This window comes from Nerophis lumbriciformis, linkage group LG04 (genome assembly GCF_033978685.3).
Source record: "Nerophis lumbriciformis linkage group LG04, RoL_Nlum_v2.1, whole genome shotgun sequence".
Lineage (NCBI taxonomy): Eukaryota > Metazoa > Chordata > Actinopteri > Syngnathiformes > Syngnathidae > Nerophis > Nerophis lumbriciformis.
The window spans coordinates 4,420,637-4,441,538 of NC_084551.2; the positions used below are offsets into that span (position 1 = coordinate 4,420,637).

Consider the following 20,902-nt stretch of genomic DNA (forward strand, 5'->3'; position numbering starts at 1 on the left):
GTGGATGAGGAAAGTGAGAGTGAAGGACTAGAGGGCAGTGGGAGCGATTCAGTTAGGGAAGATGCTGTGAGAGGCGGGTGGGACCTGATATTCAGCTGGGAATGACTAAAACAGTAAATAAACACAAGACATATATATATACTCTATTAGCCACAACACAACCAGGCTTATATTTAATATGCCACAAATTAATCCCGCATAACAAACACCTCCCCCCTCCCGTCCATATAACCCGCCAATACAACTCAAACACCTGCACAACACACTCAATCCCACAGCCCAAAGTACCGTTCACCTCCCCAAAGTTCATACAGCACATATACTTCCCCAAAGTCCCCAAAGTTACGTACGTGACATGCACATAGCGGCACGCACGTACGGGCAAGCGATCAAATGTTTGGAAGCGTACTCACGGTACCGCGTCTGCGCATCCAACTCAAAGTCCTCCTGGTAAGAGTCTCTGTTGGCCCAGTTCTCCACAGGCCAATGGTAAAGCTTGGCTGTCATCTTCCGGGAATGTGAACAATGAAACACCGGCTGTGTTTGTGTTGCTGCAGTCGGCCGCAATACACCGCTTCCCACCTACAGCTTTCTTCTTTGCTGTCTCCATTGTTCATTGAACAAATTGCAAAAGATTCACCAACACAGATGTCCAGAATACTGTGGAATTTTGCGATGAAAACAGACGACTTAATAGCTGGCCACCATGCTGTCCCAAAATGTCCTCTACAATCCGTGACGTCACGCGCAGGCGTCATCATACCGAGACGTTTTCAGCAGGATATTTCGCGCAAAATTTAAAATTGCACTTTAGTAAGCTAACCCGGCCGTATTGGCATGTGTTGCAATGTTAAGATTTCATCATTGATATATAAACTATCAGACTGCGTGGTCGGTAGTAGTGGGTTTCAGTAGGCCTTTAAAGTGTTTTTTTTAAAGGTGTTAAACATTGCTACGCATATAGGTAACTTAAGTCAAGGTACATAAGAATATACACGATGACAAATGTAGAAATATTGCATGAATACAAAGCAGGTAGCAGACCAGTCATTGGTTAGGTCAGGTCAAGTTTATGCTTGAGTTTTTAGAAATGAAGATTAAAATGATGACAAGCAATGCAATTCCTTCCAATTCCAATCAAATACACATGGATTTTTACCGTTTACACCAGACCTGTGCAAAATATGGCCCGCGGGCCACATGGGGCCCTTTAAGATGTTCAATCCGGCCTGCCGGACGTTCTACATATTTTTTTAGACCTTTAACGTTAAAACTATTGCCGCCATTATGATGTGCAGTGCAGTTTTTAAATGAGCGTAAGAAGGGAAAAAACATATATAAGTCGCGGCAATAAGTCGCATTTTGGGGGGAAATTTATATGATAAAAGCCAACACCAAGAATAGACATTTGAAAGGCAATTTAAAATAAATAAAGAATAGTGAACAACAGGCTGAATAAGTGTACGTTATATGAGGCATAAATAACCAACTGGTATGTTAACGTAACATATTATGGTAAGAGTCATTCAAATAACTATAACATATAGAACATGCTATACGTTTACCAAACAATCTGTCACTCCTAATCGCTAAATCCCATGAAATCTTGTACGTCTAGTCTCTTACGTGAATGAGATCAATAATATTATTTGATATTTTACGGTAATGTGTTAATAATTTCACACATAAGTCGCTCCTGAGTATAAGTCACACCCCCCGGCCAAACTATGAAAAAAACTGCGACTTATAGTCCGAAAAATACGGTAATTAGAACAGGGGTGTTAAACTCGTTTTCATTGAGGGCCACATCGCAGTAATGGCTGCCTTAAGAGGGCCGGATTTTAAATGTATTTTTGCATGCTCGTAATATCCCGTGATTAATCATGAATAATCAAAAGTGGGTGTTGCATCTGACTTTTAAAAAAATATCATTGGACAGCATATGTTTAATCACCTCGTTATATTATTTCACAATTGCAGATGCATTCGAATATTAGATATTTTTATGTGCTAATTGAAATCATAAGTAAAGATGACAAGAAGATATTTAACTATTTGTTTTTTATCTGTACAAACATATTTTGTAATACAGTATGTCATAATATAATACAGGTAAAAGCCAGTAAATTAGAATATTTTGAAAAACTTGATTTATTTCAGTAATTGCATTCAAAAGGTGTAACTTGTACATTATATTTATTCATTGCACACAGACTGATGCATTCAAATGTTTATTTCATTTAATTTTGATGATTTGAAGTGGCAACAAATGAAAATCCAAAATTCCGTGTGTCACAAAATTAGAATATTACTTAAGGCTAATACAAAAAAGGGATTTTTAGAAATGTTGGCCAACTGAAAAGTATGAAAATGAAAAATATGAGCATGTACAATACTCAATACTTGGTTGGAGCTCCTTTTGCCTCAATTACTGCGTTAATGCGGCGTGGCATGGAGTCGATGAGTTTCTGGCACTGCTCAGGTGTTATGAGAGCCCAGGTTGCTCTGATAGTGGCCTTCAACTCTTCTGCGTTTTTGGGTCTGGCATTCTGCATCTTCCTTTTCACAATACCCCACAGATTTTCTATGGGGCTAAGGTCAGGGGAGTTGGCGGGCCAATTTAGAACAGAAATACCATGGTCCGTAAACCAGGCACGGGTAGATTTTGCGCTGTGTGCAGGCGCCAAGTCCTGTTGGAACTTGAAATCTCCATCTCCATAGAGCAGGTCAGCAGCAGGAAGCATGAAGTGCTCTAAAACTTGCTGGTAGACGGCTGCGTTGACCCTGGATCTCAGGAAACAGAGTGGACCGACACCAGCAGATGACATGGCACCCCAAACCATCACCCAACCATGCAAATTTTGCATTTCCTTTGGAAATCGAGGTCCCAGAGTCTGGAGGAAGACAGGAGAGGCACAGGATCCACGTTGCCTGAAGTCTAGTGTAAAGTTTCCACCATCAGTGATGGTTTGGGGTGCCATGTCATCTGCTGGTGTCGGTCCACTCTGTTTCCTGAGATCCAGGGTCAACGCAGCCATCTACCAGCAAGTTTTAGAGCACTTCATGCTTCCTGCTGCTGACCTGCTCTATGGAGATGGAGATTTCAAGTTCCAACAGGACTTGGCGCCTGCACACAGCGCAAAATCTACCCGTGCCTGGTTTACGGACCATGGTATTTCTGTTCTAAATTGGCCCGCCAACTCTCCTGACCTTAGCCCCATAGAAAATCTGTGGGGTATTGTGAAAAGGAAGATGCAGAATGCCAGACCCAAAAACGCAGAAGAGTTGAAGGCCACTATCAGAGCAACCTGGGCTCTCATAACACCTGAGCAGTGCCAGAAACTCATCGACTCCATGCCACGCCGCATTAACGCAGTAATTGAGGCAAAAGGAGCTCCAACCAAGTATTGAGTATTGTACATGCTCATATTTTTCATTTTCATACTTTTCAGTTGGCCAACATTTCTAAAAATCCCTTTTTTGTATTAGCCTTAAGTAATATTCTAATTTTGTGACACACGGAATTTTGGATTTTCATTTGTTGCCACTTCAAATCATCAAAATTAAATGAAATAAACATTTGAATGCATCAGTCTGTGTGCAATGAATAAATATAATGTACAAGTTACACCTTTTGAATGCAATTACTGAAATAAATCAAGTTTTTCAAAATATTCTAATTTACTGGCTTTTACCTGTATTTAACCCCAACAACAAATGTAACTGTATAGGGACGGATATTATAAGTTTTGTTTCTTTCAGCTCCTTTTAATTCATTATTTATTTTAAATGTTATGTTGATTGTTTTTGTTTGACCTTAAATGAATGAAATAAAAAAATTAAAAAAACATATTTGGCATGATTAGATATTACTACAGTTTAAAAGATATGTATTTTTTTTTCTGTCAAAATTAGTTTTGAAAAAAATGAAGCATTTTTAGACACATTTTTTTCCAGGTTTTTGTGGGCCACGTGAAATGATGTGACGGGCCTGGAGTTTGACACCTGTCAATTAAAATGTGTCAAAGTCAAGGCCCGAATGAATTCTCTATGGCCCCCGGGATGATATTTGATTAGTATAGAAACTGCTGCTGTTTTGCACGCACCAATACTCCCATCAGTGTTGGCGCTAAGAATTTTCAAAATTGACCCCGTCAAGTCATAAAAATGGGGTCCCAAAGTAAATTTTCGGGGTCCCACTTTTTTGTAAGCGTTTTGAAAACAAATGATAAATGTATACATTATCCTGTTATATCTCACATTCTATATTGTGTTTTGGAAAAAGGTTGTCATAAACGATACTTAATTCATAAAAAAAAATTATACAAAGTAAAACAAATTTTTGTGCATATGTAAATGTATTCAGTTATAAACATTCATTCACTTTCTTCTTTCCTTCATGGATCTAAACCAGTGGTTCTTAACCTTGTTGGAGGTACCGAACCCCACCAGTTTCATATGCGCATTCACCGAACCCTTCTTTAGTGAAAAATAAAATGTTGGGTTTTTTTCATATTCAAGACAAAGTTATATGTTTTTGGTAACACTTTAGTATGGGGAACATATTCTAAGTAACAAAGACTTAATTTAGAGTTATTTGGTTAGGGTTAGGGTTAGAGGGTTAGGGCCAGGGTTAGAGGGTTAGGGTTATATGCCGAATAAGGCATTATTTTCTAGAGCTATGCCGCGTGCCGTCCTGCTTTAAGACCTCCACCATTGTCCCTGTCCCCAAGAAAGCACGGATCACAGGACTTAATGACTACAGGCCGATTGCACTGACGTCTGTGGTCATGAAGTCTTTTGAGCGATTGGTCCTGTCCCACCTCAAGGACATCACCGCCCCCCTCCTGGACCCACTGCAGTTTGCCTACAGAGCCAACAGGTCTGTGGATGATGCAGTGAACCTGGCCCTCCACTTCATCCTGGAGCACCTGGACTCCCCAGGAACCTACGCTAGGATCCTGTTTGTGGACTTCAGCTCTGCCTTCAACACCATCCTCCCTGGACTGCTACGAGACAAGCTCTACTAGCTCAGCGTGCCCGACTCCCTCTGCAGTTGGATCAATGACTTCCTAACAGACCGAAGACAGCACGTGCGGCTGGGGAAGATTGTCTCGGACAGTCGAACCACGAACACTGGTACTCTCCCCCTGGCTCTTCTCCCTGTACACAAACTGCTGCACCTCCAGTAACCAGTCCGTAAAACTGCTCAAGTTTGCGGATGACAGTACCCTCATCGGGCTCATCTCGGATGGCGATGAGTCCGCCTACAGGAGAGAGGTGGACCGGCTGGCGTCCTGGTGCAGCCACAACAACCTGGAGCTGAACGCCCAGAAAACAGTGGAGATGATCATGGACTTCAGGAAAGTCCCAGCCCCACCATTCCCCCTCACCCTGATTGATTCTCCCACCCCCGTCTCCATTGTGGAGTCCTTCCGTTTTTTGGGCACCACCATCACCCAAGACCTCAAGTGGGAGTCGACCATCAGCTCCCTCATCAAGAAGGCCCAGCAGAGGGCAGCTAAGGAAACTTAAGGTGCTGACCGAGATGCTGTTGCAGTTTTACTCAGCCAACATCGAGTCCATCCTGACCTCCTCCATCACCGTGTGGTTCCCCGGCGCCACAGTCCAGGATAAGCATCGACTGCAGCGCATCGTACGTGCTGCTGAGAAGGTGATTGTCTGCAAGCTCCCAACCCTCCAGGACTTGTTCTCCTCCAGGACCAGGAGGCGTGTGGGTCGGATCACAGCTGACTCTTCTCACCTTGGACACAAACTATTCTCCCCTCAGGCAGGAGACTACGGTCCATCCAGACCCACACCTCCCGCCACCAGAACAGTTTTTTCCCCTCGGCCATCAGGCACATGAACATTAACTCCTAGCAGTAGCTCCCTTGAATTCCTTCTAAGTCTATAACAAGATCTGATAGCTCAGTTACAGCTCTTGTTATTACCAAATCTGTGTTTTATGTGTTTTATGTTGTACGATTGCACCAAGAAAAAGTCCTTGTTTGTGAACCCGTTCTCAAACAATGGCAATAAAATGATTCTGATTCTGAATAAGTACTTAATAATGACTAGTTAAGAGCCAATATGTTACTAATTTGCATGTTAATTAGCAACTAATTAATGGTGAATATGTTCCTCATACTAAAGTGCTACCATGTTTTTTTACTGGTGCACAAAATGAACCGTGCACGAACATCACCTTGTTCAAAGAACAAAACCAACACAGTGCATAATCTCACAACAAATTACACACCTGCAAATCAGTCTGACTTCTGCTGTTGTCGTATCCGTAATACGCCGACAGGGAGAAGTTTTTATTTACACGATGAGTCGGCTGTGTCTTGACCTCCGCCGAACCCCTGAGCCCGACTCACCGAACCCCTAGGGTTCGATCGAACCCAGGTTAAGAACCACTGATCTAAACTTTACCGCTGCCAGGTATTTTGTTCTATATTTTTATTGTAATATTTTCAGAATGTGTTTGTTCTATTTTTTGGTAAAAGTAAGACAAAGAAAAACAATCGGAAGTTGTCTTTATTTCAAAGTTAAAGTACCAATGATTGTCACACACACACTAGGTGTGGTGAAATGTGTCCTCTGCATTTGACCCATCCCCTAGTTCACCCCCTGGGAGAGGTGAGGGGAGCAGTGGGCAGCAGCAGTGGGCAGCAGCAGTGGCCGCGCCCGGGAATCATTTTTGGTGATTTAACCCCCAATTCCAACCCTTATTTTTTAGTTTTGATGCCATGATTTTAATAGTGCGGCCCGCGTGTGCACAGATTTACCTCCATGCGGCCCCTCAGCTAAAATGAGTTTGACACCCCTGCAATAGAACAACTTGGGAGTGTCTACTTTGGACATACTTGCCAACCTTGAGAGCTCCGATTTCGGGAGGGTGGGGGCGTGGTCGGGGTGGGGTGGGGCGTGGTTGGGGGCGTGGTTAAGAGGGGGGGAGTATATTGACAGCTAGAATTCACCAAGTCAAGTATTTCATACATATATATATATATATATATATATATATATATATATATATATATATATATATATATATATATATATATATATATATGTATATATATATATAATGTATGTTGCGTTTTGGACCAGTTGTTCCTCCCAGGGAATTCAAGTCACAATTCGCTCCGAAGTTCTTTCCGACACTTAAAGCTGAGTTGAAAAACCACCAGAGACAGAATAGGTATTTTGTTGTATATTCTCAAAGCTTTGCCAATATACATTTTGATTGAGACCAGTCTTACCCTAGAACATTCTATCGCGCCTCCCAAAAATGGTCTGTCTTCCCGATCCCACCACCCTCTCTCTCGTCCCATCTCTGTAGACAAAACAAATGCTAGTCAAAACACATTCCAAAGAACTCAAGGTTAACACACAGTTTACTTGCAGACAGAGCAGCAAGAGAAGAAATGGAAAACACAAGCTGTTTTCAAATATGACTATGAAATAAAAGAAGTACAACTTAAATTCGGATATATGTAAATATCTGCCTTCGACAATATGTATATATATATATGTATGTATATGTATATATATACATCCTGAAAATATGCAAACAAAACTGTGTTTGGATAATTGATACTTCAAACTTGCATAAATAAATCTTAAGGAATATAACATAACTTGGCTTCTAAGAGCTTCAAAATGTAATGAATAAAATGCTAAAGTTGTTGATAAACAAGCAATTATTTTAATAATTAAATATGGTCATTTTAAATGAATTATGATAATATAAAATGAATTATTTCAAATATGTTTATTTTATTTGTATAGCTGGATGTAATAAGGAGTCAGAAAAAATACAAAAAAAATCCAATTAATTTTGATGTTTTTAGCAAAATATAGTAAAAATGTATTTAGTTTTTTTTTTAAAATTAATAAATATATTTATTTTTAGGTAAGATAAACATAATATTACAATTTGTCTCTAGTCTGGATGATTTAGTTCTTGTCACCTTGTTGTCCTCCCTTTGTGAAAAAAAGGCTGTCCTCACTCAGGTCCGCATGGAGCTGGAGGGGGCGTGGCCTCCAGCTCCGGCTGAAAATCGGGAGATTTTCGGGAGAATATTAAAATTCGGGAGGGTTGGCAAGTATGACTTTGGAGGTTCCACTTTAAGGCAGGACATTTTTTTTATCAATCAATCAATGTCAATCAATGTTTATTTATATAGCCCTAAATCACAAGTGTCTCAAAGGGCTGCACAAGCCACAACGACATCCTCGGTACAAAGCCCACATAAGGGCAAGGAAAAACTCACCCCAGTGGGACGTCGATGTGAATGACTATGAGAAACCTTGGAGAGGACCGCATATTATCTGTTTATCTGATGTTTAAACATATTGCATTGTCTAAACATAACAACAAAGCCCATAGATTTAAAAACTAACAACTGTTGATGGTCATAAAAACTGTAAAAAAAAATAACCCTTGGCAACATTTCACGCTTTCCAAACACACAGGGGGGGGAAAAAAGGATTCCTCCGCACGCATACACAAAACAAAAAGCCACGACATACATCCCTGTCGCGGCGGCCTTGCAAGAGTTTACTAATCGAGTCCCTATGACATCCATCACAGCTGCCGAGACATGAGTAGCCGATCCGTCACTGTCTTGCACAACCTGGTACATGTGCGTGCACCCACACAGCAATCATGCGTGGCATATATTTTTACCCCACCTCATTATGAGTATCATTATGTATGATTATACCTGCCGCCCTCCCACGGAGGCTGGAGGTGGCCCACGCTGATCACTCTAATCAAGGCTGAAATGTGTGCGTTTTTATGCAGGGAGGGGGGGCCCTGCGGAGCTCGATTACGCCCAGATGGATTCTCATTTGGCTTTGATGAGACAATAAGCATCAGTCACAGTCAAGCAATACATTAGCAGCAAATCACTTTAATGAATATATATTATTTTGACCTCTGCCTGTATTGTGCTTTTTTTTTCTCTCCACATTGCCGCATGTCCCCTTAAAGGCCATTACTCCATATCTGTCCTCGACCTTTCTTCAGCCACGCCAAGCATTAAGTCACTTTCTCATCCTGCCTCTCGCTCCTTTTTCCGGATGATACAGTCCTCTCTCGTCACATCGGGCTTCCAAGTTTGCGACTTCACCCTATCACTGATTGTATGTATATTTGGCCTCAAATAAGCATTTTCAAGCTTACAAATTGCTCAATAAACTAAAAATATCGATACTACGGAAGTCGTGGCCACTAGATGAGATCAAAACAATCAGAGTGCGCTGTTCATTATCGTGACCGCTGATTGGCTCAGCCTCAGGCAGCATTACTAGATTGGATTAAAGGAGTGTGACGGTGACTAAAGAATGTTATTTCATGTCTAAAGGGCTTTCTTTATGTTCAAAACGTTGTCCTTTAATTTATCTTTTATTAATACATTTTTAGTTTCTTTATTTAAGTGTTACTTGTTTTTATTTGTATACATTTCTTATGTTTAATTTGTTTAGCTTTTTAATTTTTTGTTTTTGTACAGTTTTTAAAAACATTTTCCTTCTTTCATCAATTTATAAACTGTTATTTGAGTAGTTTTTTTTATTTTCAGTAGCCAGACTGACACTTAAAGAAAAGGTAGGATTGAACACAAACAAAACCATTGCCTTGGCTATGATAGCCCTATCTTCTGATTTAGCTTCATTCTTTTTTAACATCTTTATTTTTATTATTTGTCTTTATTTGTATTATTAATTAGTCTATTATTTAAATAGTATTCGTACAACAAATTTGTTTTGTCTGACATAAAATTTGTAATATTTGTCTTTATTTGTATAACAAATTAGGTAATTATGTTTAATATTTAATTTGTATTATTTGTCTCTATTCATATAAATAATTTGTATAGTATTTATTTTTATAATTTGTTTTTATTTACATCATTAATTCATTTGTCTAATATTTAATTTTTATTGTTTGTCTTTATTTGTAAAAATAATGTGTAATATTTAATTTTATTCTTTCAGTTTTTTATTTTTAAATTAAAAAAAAAAAATTCCTTCCTCACTGCAGCTTTTATTCTTTGTCTTCATTTGTATAATAATTTGTTTGTCTTGTGGGAGTCGAGATAATGAGGCGAGAGAGCAGTAGTTCTGAGCCGGTGAGTTTATTATCTTTATTATCTCTTGCAACAACAACAACCCTTTTACCCCGGAAGTGTGTCTGCTTATATCTGGTCACATCCGGTCCATCCACTAATCCCCAAACTGATGATGAGAACATTTGGTGCCCCGCTACACATCACAGTCTAATATTACATTTGGAAAATGTGTCTTTATTTGTATAATTAATTAGTTAATTAATTTGTCTAATATTTATTTTGTATTTGTCTTTATTTGCATTATTAATTAAGTTGTATAATATTTCATTTGTATTATTTGTCTTTATTTGTATCATTAATTAATCTGTCTAATATTTAATTTGTATTTGTCTTTATTTGTATTATTATTTAATTTGTTTAATACTACATTTTTATTATTTGTCTTTATTTGTATAATTTGTGTAATATTTACTTTTTGTATTCTTTTAATTTTTAATTTTTAATTTTTTTTTAAACATTGCTTCCTCCCTGCAGCTTTTATTCTTTGTTTTCATCTGTATGATAATTTGTTTGTCTAACATTACATTTGTAACATTTGTCTTTATTTATATAATTAATGAATGTATTTGTCTAATATTACGTTTTTTATCATTTTTATTTGTATTAATTAACTTGTGTAATATTTCATTTGTTTTATTCTTTTAGTTTTTATTTTTACTTTTTTTTTTTTATATTCCTTCCTCACTACAGATTTTATTCTGTGTCTTTATGTGTATAATGTATTTATTTGTCTATTTATAATAATATTATTTTCAAAATATTCCTCATTAATTGCATTTTTCTAAGAAATGTTTTCAAGATGTGAACAAATTATCCATAATTGCTGAAACACAGATGATGTAGGATTATATATATATCTCTCGTGTCAAACTCAAGGCCCGGGGGCCAAACATGGCCAGCCACATCATTGTATGTGGCCCTCAAAAGCCTGGGAAAAATGTGTGTTAATAAAATACTTCATTTTTTTTTTTTTACTAAATGCAAATAATTATTTTAATTTTGACAGAAAAGAATGCGCATCTTCTAAACCTTATTATCTAATCATGTCAAATATTACATTATTATATAGTGTATTACAAACATATGCTAGTAAAGATAACAATAGTTTGTACATGAAAATGTCATGATCCGTGTTTGGATAATGTTTTGTGTTATCGGTTTGTTTTGGACTCCTTTTAGTTCCTGGTTATGCACTTCCTGAGTTTAGTCACCATGGTTACTTATGATTTTCACCTGCCTTTTCGCACACCTGTTGCTCATCAGAGACTCCTATTTAAGCCTGTCATTTTCAGTTGGTCGTCCTGGCGACATTGCTTCTGATACCCTTGCTACCCATGTTACCTGATGATACCTCTGAAATCCATGCCATAGTTCCCTGCATTCCAAGTAAGTTTTTGTTTATTGTCCATAGTTTTGCCTTTGTGGTAGTTTTGTTTCTTAGTTCAAGTTTATCTCCGCCTTGAGCGCGCCTTTTGTTTGTACCCCTTTTGTAGTTTAGTGTTAAAATAAATAATGTCCTTACCTTCACGCCATGTCCGATCCAACCTTTCTTGCATCTCGGGAAAACAAACCCCCCAAAGTCCACGCCATGACAGAAAAAAGCTAGTAATCGAGTGCATAGGCAATGGTGTAATAATATGAGGTGATTACTGGTACACATATCAATGCTGTCAAATGATATATATATTTTTTAAATCACATAAATTGGAATTTTGATTAATCACATGGACAAAGATTGTCAGGCTTGCCGCTGACAGTTTGGTTGTGTTTTAGTTTTTCCTCTGTGTGGGTAGTATTTCCTGTCAGCGCTCTTGTTTTGGTTCTGTTTCCTGTTTCTCCCTGAGTGCTGTGTCCCCTCAGCTGTGGCTGATTGGCACCTGGCCACACCTGGTGTCAATCAGCCAGCTGCTATTTATACCTGCCCTACCCTCCAGTCACTGCTGGATTATTGATTATCATTGCCAATGTCATTGTCGTTCCGACCTGTCGTGTCGATAGCAGTGTAGTAGTGATGGGTTGATGAGGCGTCATGAAGCGTTTCGACACATTGCAAAACTGTATTGATACTGTGTCGATACTGTGTCACTAAATACTGACATCTGCTGGACATTAAAAATCCCTACAGGCAACCTATGGACCGACTCAACTGACACTGATTTGATGACCTAGTACAGGGGTCACCAACCTTTTTGAAACCAAAAACTACTTCTTGGGTACTGATTAATGCGAAGGGCTACCAGTTTGATACACACTTAAATAAATAAATATATTGTCATTTGTAAGTTACACGTAAGTGTGATTTAAACAAGAATAGCTAAATAAATACATTTATATATATAAAAAATTGGGTATTTCTGTCTGTCATTCCGTCGTACATTTTTTTTCCTCTTACGGAAGGTTTTTTGTAGGGAATAAATGATGAAAAAAAACACTTAATTGAACGGTTTAAAAGAGGAGAAAACACAAAAAAAATTAAAATAAAATTTTGAAACATAGTTTATCTTCAATTTCGACTCTTTAAAATTCAAAATTCAACCGACAAAAAGAAGAGAAAAACTAGCTAATTTGAATCTTTTTGAAAAAATTAAAAAAATAATTTATGGAACATCATTAGTAATTTTTCCTGTTTAAGATACATTTTAGAATTTTGATGACATGTTTTAAATCGGTTAAAATCCAATCTGCACTTTGTTAGAATATTTAACAAATTGGACCAAGCTATATTTCTAACAAAGACAAATCAGTATTTCTTCTAGATTTTCCAGAACAAACATTTTAAAAGAAATTCAAAATACTTTGAAATAAGATTTAAATTTGATTCTACAGATTTTCTAGATTTGCCAGAATATTTTTTTTTAATTTTAATCATAGTAAGTTTGAAGAAATATTTCACAAATATTCTTTGTCGAAAAACCAGAAAATAAAATATTTATTATTCTTTACAATAAAAATAAAAAAATTTACTTGAACATTGATTTAAATAGTCAGGAAAGAAGAGGAAGAAATTTAAAAGGTATATTTGTTTAAAAATCCTAAAATCATTTTTAAGGTTATATTTTTTTCTCTAAAATTGTATTTCTAAAAGTAATAAGAAGCAAAGTAAAAAAATAAATGAATTTATTTAAACAAGTGAAGACCCATCCATCCATCCATTTTCTACCGCTTATTCCAAGTGAAGACCAAGTCTTTAAAATATTTTCTTGGATTATGAAATTCTATTTGAGTTTTGTCTCTTTTAGAATTAAAAATGTCGAGCAAAGCGAGACCAGCTTGCTAGTAAATAAATAAAATTTAAAAAATAGAGGCAGCTCACTGGTAAGTGCTGCTCTTTGAGCTATTTTTAGAACAGGCCAGCGGGCGACTGATCTGGTCCTTACGGGCTACCTGGTGACCACGGGCACCGCATTGGTGACCCCTGCCCTAGTATATACAATAATATAAACCAAGTCATTGTATTTCATTTAGGATTATTTCATATCTTCATTTAAATAAAAATATATTTTTATCTTTTTTAGATACAGTCAATAAATAATGTGAACATGTATCATAACATGGAAATCTAAGAGAACGTGTTGTGGATGATTGTGGACTGGGAATTGTTTTAATTTTATTTTTTTACACATTTTTATTTTTAAAAAAAAGAGAAGTTTTTCCGACGTATTACATTTTAGACGATTTCTCTTCTTAGTTATTATTTCTCCAGCTGTAGAAAAGAGCCGCTCACAGGGCACAGAGGAGGAACAGAGTGGACCGACACCAGCAGATGACATGGCACCCCAAACCATCACTGATGGTGGAAACTTTACATTAGACTTCAGGCAACGTGGATCCTGTGCCTCTCCTGTCTTCCTCCAGACTCTGGGACCTCGATTTCCAAAGGAAATGCAAAATTTGCATGGTTGGGTGATGGTTTGGGGTGCCATGTCATCTGCTGGTGTCGGTCCACTCTGTTTCCTGAGATCCAGGGTCAACGCAGCCGTCTACCAGCAAGTTTTAGAGCACTTCATGCTTCCTGCTGCTGACCTGCTCTATGGAGATGGAGATTTCAAGTTCCAACAGGACTTGGCGCCTGCACACAGCGCAAAATCTACCCGTGCCTGGTTTACGGACCATGGTATTTCTGTTCTAAATTGGCCCGCCAACTCCCCTGACCTTAGCCCCATAGAAAATCTGTGGGGTATTGTGAAAAGGAAGATGCAGAATGCCAGACCCAAAAACGCAGAAGAGTTGAAGGCCACTATCAGAGCAACCTGGGCTCTCATAACACCTGAGCAGTGCCAGAAACTCATCGACTCCATGCCACGCCGCATTAACGCAGTAATTGAGGCAAAAGGAGCTCCAACCAAGTATTGAGTATTGTACATGCTCATATTTTTCATTTTCATACTTTTCAGTTGGCCAACATTTCTAAAAATCCCTTTTTTGTATTAGCCTTAAGTAATATTCTAATTTTGTGACACACGGAATTTTGGATTTTCATTTGTTGCCACTTCAAATCATCAAAATTAAATGAAATAAACATTTGAATGCATCAGTCTGTGTGCAATGAATAAATATAATGTACAAGTTACACCCTTTGAATGCAATTACTGAAATAAATCAAGTTTTTCAAAATATTCTAAATTACTGGCTTTTACCTGTATATCAATGCTGTCAAATGATATATTTATTTTTTAAATAACATAAATTACAATTTTGATTAATCACATGGACAAAGATAAGACCTTCTGGAGTAAAGTTCTGTGGTCAGATTAAACAAAAATGGAGCTGTTTGGCCACAATACCCAGCAATATGTTTGGAGGAGAAAAGGTGAGGCCTTTAATCCCAGGAACACGACACCTACCGTCAAGCATGGTGGTGGTAGTATTATGCTCTGGGCCTGTTTTGCTGCCCATGGAACCGGTGCTTTACAGAGAGTAAACGGGACAATGAAAAAGGAGGATTGCCTCCAAATTCTTCAGGACAACCTAAAATCATCAGCCCGGAGGTTGGGTCTTGGGCGCAGTTGGGTGTTCCAACTGGACAATGACCTCAAACACACGTCAAAAGTGGTAAAAGAATGGCTAAATCAGGCTGGAATTAAGGTTTTAGAATGGCCTTCCCAAAGTCCTGACAATGCTGAAGAAACAAGTCCATGTCAGAAAACCTACAAATTTAGCTGGACTGCACCAATTTTGTCAAGAGCGGTGTTCAAAAATTCAAGCAGAAGCTTGTGGATGGCTACCAAAAGCGCCTTATTGCAGTGAAACTTGCCAAGGGACATGTAAGCAAATATTAACATTGCTGTATGTATACTTTTGACCCAGCAGATTTGGTCACATTTTCAGTAGACCCATAATAAATTCATAAAAGAACCACATTTCATGAATGTTTTTTGTGACCAACAAGTATGTGCTCCTATCACTCTATCACAAAAAAATAAGAGTTGTAGAAATGATTGGACACTCAAGACAGCCATGACATTATGTTCTTTACAAGTCTATGTCAACTTTTGACCATGACTGTATATGATCTCCTTCTTCCAAACTCCTTTTCGGCCGTATCAAAGTGTAAACATGAGACTTAACCCTTGTGTAATGTTCATATTGTTGTTACTCAGCCAGCGTTTGTGGGTCTGATGGACCCGTTGCATTTTCTGGCTTTTTTAATGCCTCACAATCAAACACTTTTATGTTAAAATACTGAACAGATGTTTACCTTATCCCAATAAATATCTGTTCAGTATTTTAACATAAAAGTGTTTTGATGCCTCACAATCAAACATGTTTATGTTAAAGGGGAACATTATCACAATTTCAGAAGGGTTAAAACCATTAGAAATCAGTTCCCAGTGGCTTATTATATTTTTCGAAGTTTTTTTCAAAATTTTACCCATCACGCAATATCCCTAAAAAAAGCTTCAAAGTGCCTGATTTTAACCATCGTTATAAACACCCGTCCATTTTCCTGTGACGTCACATAGTGAAGCCGACACAAACAAACATGGCGGAAAGAACAGCAAGCTATAGCGACATTAGCTCGGATTCAGACTCGGATTTCAGCGGCTTAAGCGATTCAACAGATTACGCATGTATTGAAACGGATGGTTGTAGTGTGGAGGCAGGTAGCGAAAACGAAATTGAAGAAGAAACTGAAGCTATTGAGCCATATCGGTTTGAACCGTATGCAAGCGAAACCGACGAAAACGACACGACAGCCAGCGACACGGGAGAAAGCGAGGACGAATTCGGCGATCGCCTTCTAACCAACGATTGGTATGTGTTTGTTTGGCATTAAAGGAAACTAACAACTATAAAATAAGTTTACAGCATATGAAATACATTTGGCAACAACATGCACTTTGAGAGTGCAGACAGCCCAATTTTCATCAATAAATATATTCTGTAGACATACCCTCATCCGCGCTCTTTTCCTGAAAGCTGATTTGTCCAGTTTTGGAGTTGATGTCAGCAGGCCAGGGAAGCTAGGGTCGATATTCTTCTCTTGATCATCTTTGGTGCCATAAGGGACGGTGTGAGCCAAGACATCCAGGGGGTTTAGCTCGCTCGTCTGTGGGAACAAACTGCCGCCATTGCTTGCCGTGCTACCGAGGTTCTTTGTCCCTGAATTGCTCACACACTCCGGCAGATTCACTGGGGGTCTGGCGGCAGATTTCTTTGACTTTATCGTTGGAAATGCATCTGCTTTGAGTGTCGCAGGATATCCACACATTCTTGCCATCTCTGTCGTAGCATAGCTTTCGTCGGTAAAGTGTGCGGAACAAACCTCCAATTTCTTGCCACTTTCGCATCTTTGGGCCACTGGTGCAACTTGAATCCGTCCCTGTTCGTGTTGTTACACCCTCCGACAACACACCGACGAGGCATGATGTCTCCAAGGTACGGAAAACAGTCGAAAAAAAGGAAAATAACAGAGCTGATTTGACTCGGTGTTTGAGAAAATGGCGGATTGCTTCCCGATGTGACGTCACATTGTGACGTCATCGCTCCGAGAGCGAATATTAGAAAGGCGTTTAATTCGCCAAAATTCACCCATTTAGAGTTCGGAAATCGGTTAAAAAAATATATGGTCTTTTTTTCTGCAACATCAAGGTATATATTGACGCTTACATAGGTCTGGTGATAATGTTCCCCTTTAAAATACTGAACAGATGTTTACCTTATCCCAATTCAGTATTTTAACATAAAAGTGCTTGATTGTGAGGCATTAAAAGCCAAAAAATGCACTGGGTCCATCAGACCCACAAACGCTGGCTGAGTAACAACAATATGAACGTTGTACGGAAAATTTCTCTGCCAGTTTCTGCATCCCACAGGGATTCTTCTTTTGTGTTTCTGCACCTGCGGTTCCCACACAAGGTTGCAACATTGTCTGTCAACACTGTTTGCTCTCATTTTCTCGCACATTTGAGCCTCTGATGTTCTGTGTACCTGCACTCTGTCCTCCTCCTGTCTAGGCTTGCTGTGTGTGTGTGTGTGTGTGTGTGTGTGTGTGTGGGGGGGGGGATACACAGAACATCAATTTCCACACTTCTATTAGCCCCGGGTCCAGTGGACCCAGACATCTTATATGTAATAGAAATGTGTAAGGGGGGTGTATGGTGTGTGGTCATTAAATATGTATTCTGATATATGTTCTTCACAGAAAATGAGCCAAAGTCAGTGAGTCTCAATTTGAAAAATTCATTAATTGTATCATTTTTCTTTTAATAAAAAATGAAAACGGGTCCCACAGACCCAAACACCACACAAGGGTTAAGCATATTCTACCATTACCAATACAGGTAAAAGCCAGTAAATTAGAATATTTTGAAAAACTTGATTTATTTCAGTAATTGCATTCAAAAGGTGTAACTTGTACATTATATTTATTCATTGCACACAGACTGATGCATTCAAATGTTTATTTCATTTCATTTTGATGATTTGAAGTGGCAACAAATGAAAATCCAAAATTCCGTGTGTCACAAAATTAGAATATTACTTAAGGCTAATACAAAAAAGGGATTTTTAGAAATGTTGGCCAACTGAAAAGTATGAAAATGAAAAATATGAGCATGTACAATACTCAATACTTGGTTGGAGCTCCTTTTGCCTCAATTACTGCGTTAATGCGGCGTGGCATGGAGTCGATGAGTTTCTGGCACTGCTCAGGTGTTATGAGAGCCCAGGTTGCTCTGATAGTGGCCTTCAACTCTTCTGCGTTTTTGGGTCTGGCATTCTGCATCTTCCTTTTCACAATACCCCACAGATTTTCTATGGGGCTAAGGTCAGGGGAGTTGGCGGGCCAATTTAGAACAGAAATACCATGGTCCGTAAACCAGGCACGGGTAGATTTTGCGCTGTGTGCAGGCGCCAAGTCCTGTTGGAACTTGAAATCTCCATCTCCATAGAGCAGGTCAGCAGCAGGAAGCATGAAGTGCTCTAAAACTTGCTGGTAGACGGCTGCGTTGACCCTGGATCTCAGGAAACAGAGTGGACAGCAGATGACATGGCACCCCAAACCATCACTGATGGTGGAAACTTTACACTAGACTTCAGGCAACGTGGATCCTGTGCCTCTCCTGTCTTCCTCCAGACTCTGGGACCTCGATTTCCAAAGGAAATGCAAAATTTGCATGGTTGGGTGATGGTTTGGGGTGCCATGTCATCTGCTGGTGTCGGTCCACTCTGTTTCCTGAGATACAGGGTCAACGCAGCCGTCTACCAGCAAGTTTTAGAGCACTTCATGCTTCCTGCTGCTGACCTGCTCTATGGAGATGGAGATTTCAAGTTCCAAAAGGACTTGGCGCCTGCACACAGCGCAAAATCTACCCGTGCCTGGTTTACGGACCATGGTATTTCTGTTCTAAATTGGCCCGCCAACTCCCCTGACCTTAGCCCCATAGAAAATCTGTGGGGTATTGTGAAAAGGAAGATGCAGAATGCCAGACCCAAAAACGCAGAAGAGTTGAAGGCCACTATCAGAGCAACCTGGGCTCTCATAACACCTGAGCAGTGCCAGAAACTCATCGACTCCATGCCACGCCGCATTAATGCAGTAATTGAGGCAAAAGGAGCTCCAACCAAGTATTGAGTATTGTACATGCTCATATTTTTCATTTTCATACTTTTCAGTTGGCCAACATTTCTAAAAATCCCTTTTTTGTATTAGCCTTAAGTAATATTTTAATTTTGTGACACACGGAATTTTGGATTTTCATTTGTTGCCACTTCAAATCATCAAAATTAAATGAAACAAACATTTGAATGCATCAGTCTGTGTGCAATGAATAAATATAATGTACAAGTTACACCTTTTGAATGCAATTACTGAAATAAATCAAGTTTTTCAAAATATTCTAATTTACTGGCTCTTACCTGTATAGTCACATCCTCTTTAAACCCTCTTCCCTACCACAGTGACGACCAGCCGCTCGGCCTCCAAGCTGGTGCTGGACTGTCTCTACAGCGAGCTGTCCGAGGTCCAAAGTGCGATGTGGGAGCACCACAACAAGAGTCATGGGCTGGAAATGATGAGCAGCGGCCTTGGGAGTGTGAAGACTTACATCCCCTTACCCGTCACCCCCGACACAGCTGGAAACTACACCTGTACCTTGCAGCTAAGCAATGGCCAGACGGTCAGCGCCACACACGTGGTCAAGCAACAAGGTAGCCACACAAACTCGCCTGTTTTGTCACATTTTTAAAATGCCTGGATTTGTGTTCTGCGTAAAACGCACCAATCCAGAATGAGGGGTGAAGAAATAATCAATAAAAAATCGGGTTGTACCTTATGAGTCATAAAAGCTTCGTCTTTAGATGCCTGGCTTCCATGTGCATTACGATGAGCCCCCAGACTCCCCTTCCACGGTCTAAGTGATGCATCGGGCTTATCTGAACCAGGGGGGGATCCATTTAGCTGTCACATCCTCCTGATCTCTTCCACGACACACAATAAGCTTGAATAATTTAGTCATTGTCGGAGGAGATATCCCAGGGTTCTGTCTGCTTATATCCGCGTATCAGCTATGAGAAAAGTAATGACCTTCATCGCTAATAAAAGAGGAGGTTAAGCATTGTGGATTTTTACGGCATGTTAAGACAAGCGGTAGAAAATGGATGGATGGATGTTAAGAAAGTTTGCTTGAGGTTAAAATTTGTATAGCCGTTGATACGTTTTAGGGATGGGCCATAAGGCATAAAATTCCATATTGTGATATAAATTGCAGCCTCCTGCGAAAACGATATAAATCACAAGTATTATTTGAAATTAATTCCTTTTAACGATTCGATTCAAATCATAATTTAAGCTTGCTGATAGTGTTGTCCTGATACCAATATTTTGGTACCAAAATGTATTTCAATACTTTTCGGTACTTTTCTAAATAAAGGCATACTTGCCAACCCTCCCGGATTTTCCGGGAGACTCCCGAAATTCAGCGCCTCTCCCGAAAACCTCCCGGGACAAATTTTCTCCCGAAAATCTCCCGAAATTCAGGCGGCGCTGGAGGCCACGCCCCCTCCAGCTCCATGCGGACCTGAGTCCGCTTTCCCACAATAAAAAGAACGTCTACAGTAAAGCAGTCCGTCTGCCGTAAACGGCAATGTTGTGACACTCTTAAACAGGACAATACTGCCATCTAGTGCATTTGATGAAAGCACTTTTGTGCGTGCCACACAGCAATGCATCATCAGAGAGGGTGTTCAGCATGGTTAGAAAAATAGTGACAGAGAATAGAACAATGATGGACAATTCAACCCTTAACTCAACAATG

General features: G+C 39.1%; 1 protein-coding gene across 1 annotated transcript in view; it reads left to right on the forward strand.

Annotated features, from left to right (window-relative positions):
• Positions 1-20,902, forward strand: part of g6fl (g6f-like) — a 68,250-nt gene that overhangs the window by 28,469 nt on the left and 18,879 nt on the right. The window contains exon 6 of the mRNA XM_061947640.1: positions 19,548-19,796. Within this exon, the coding sequence (XP_061803624.1) occupies positions 19,548-19,796 (249 nt within the window). The remainder of the gene's footprint in view (positions 1-19,547; positions 19,797-20,902) is intronic.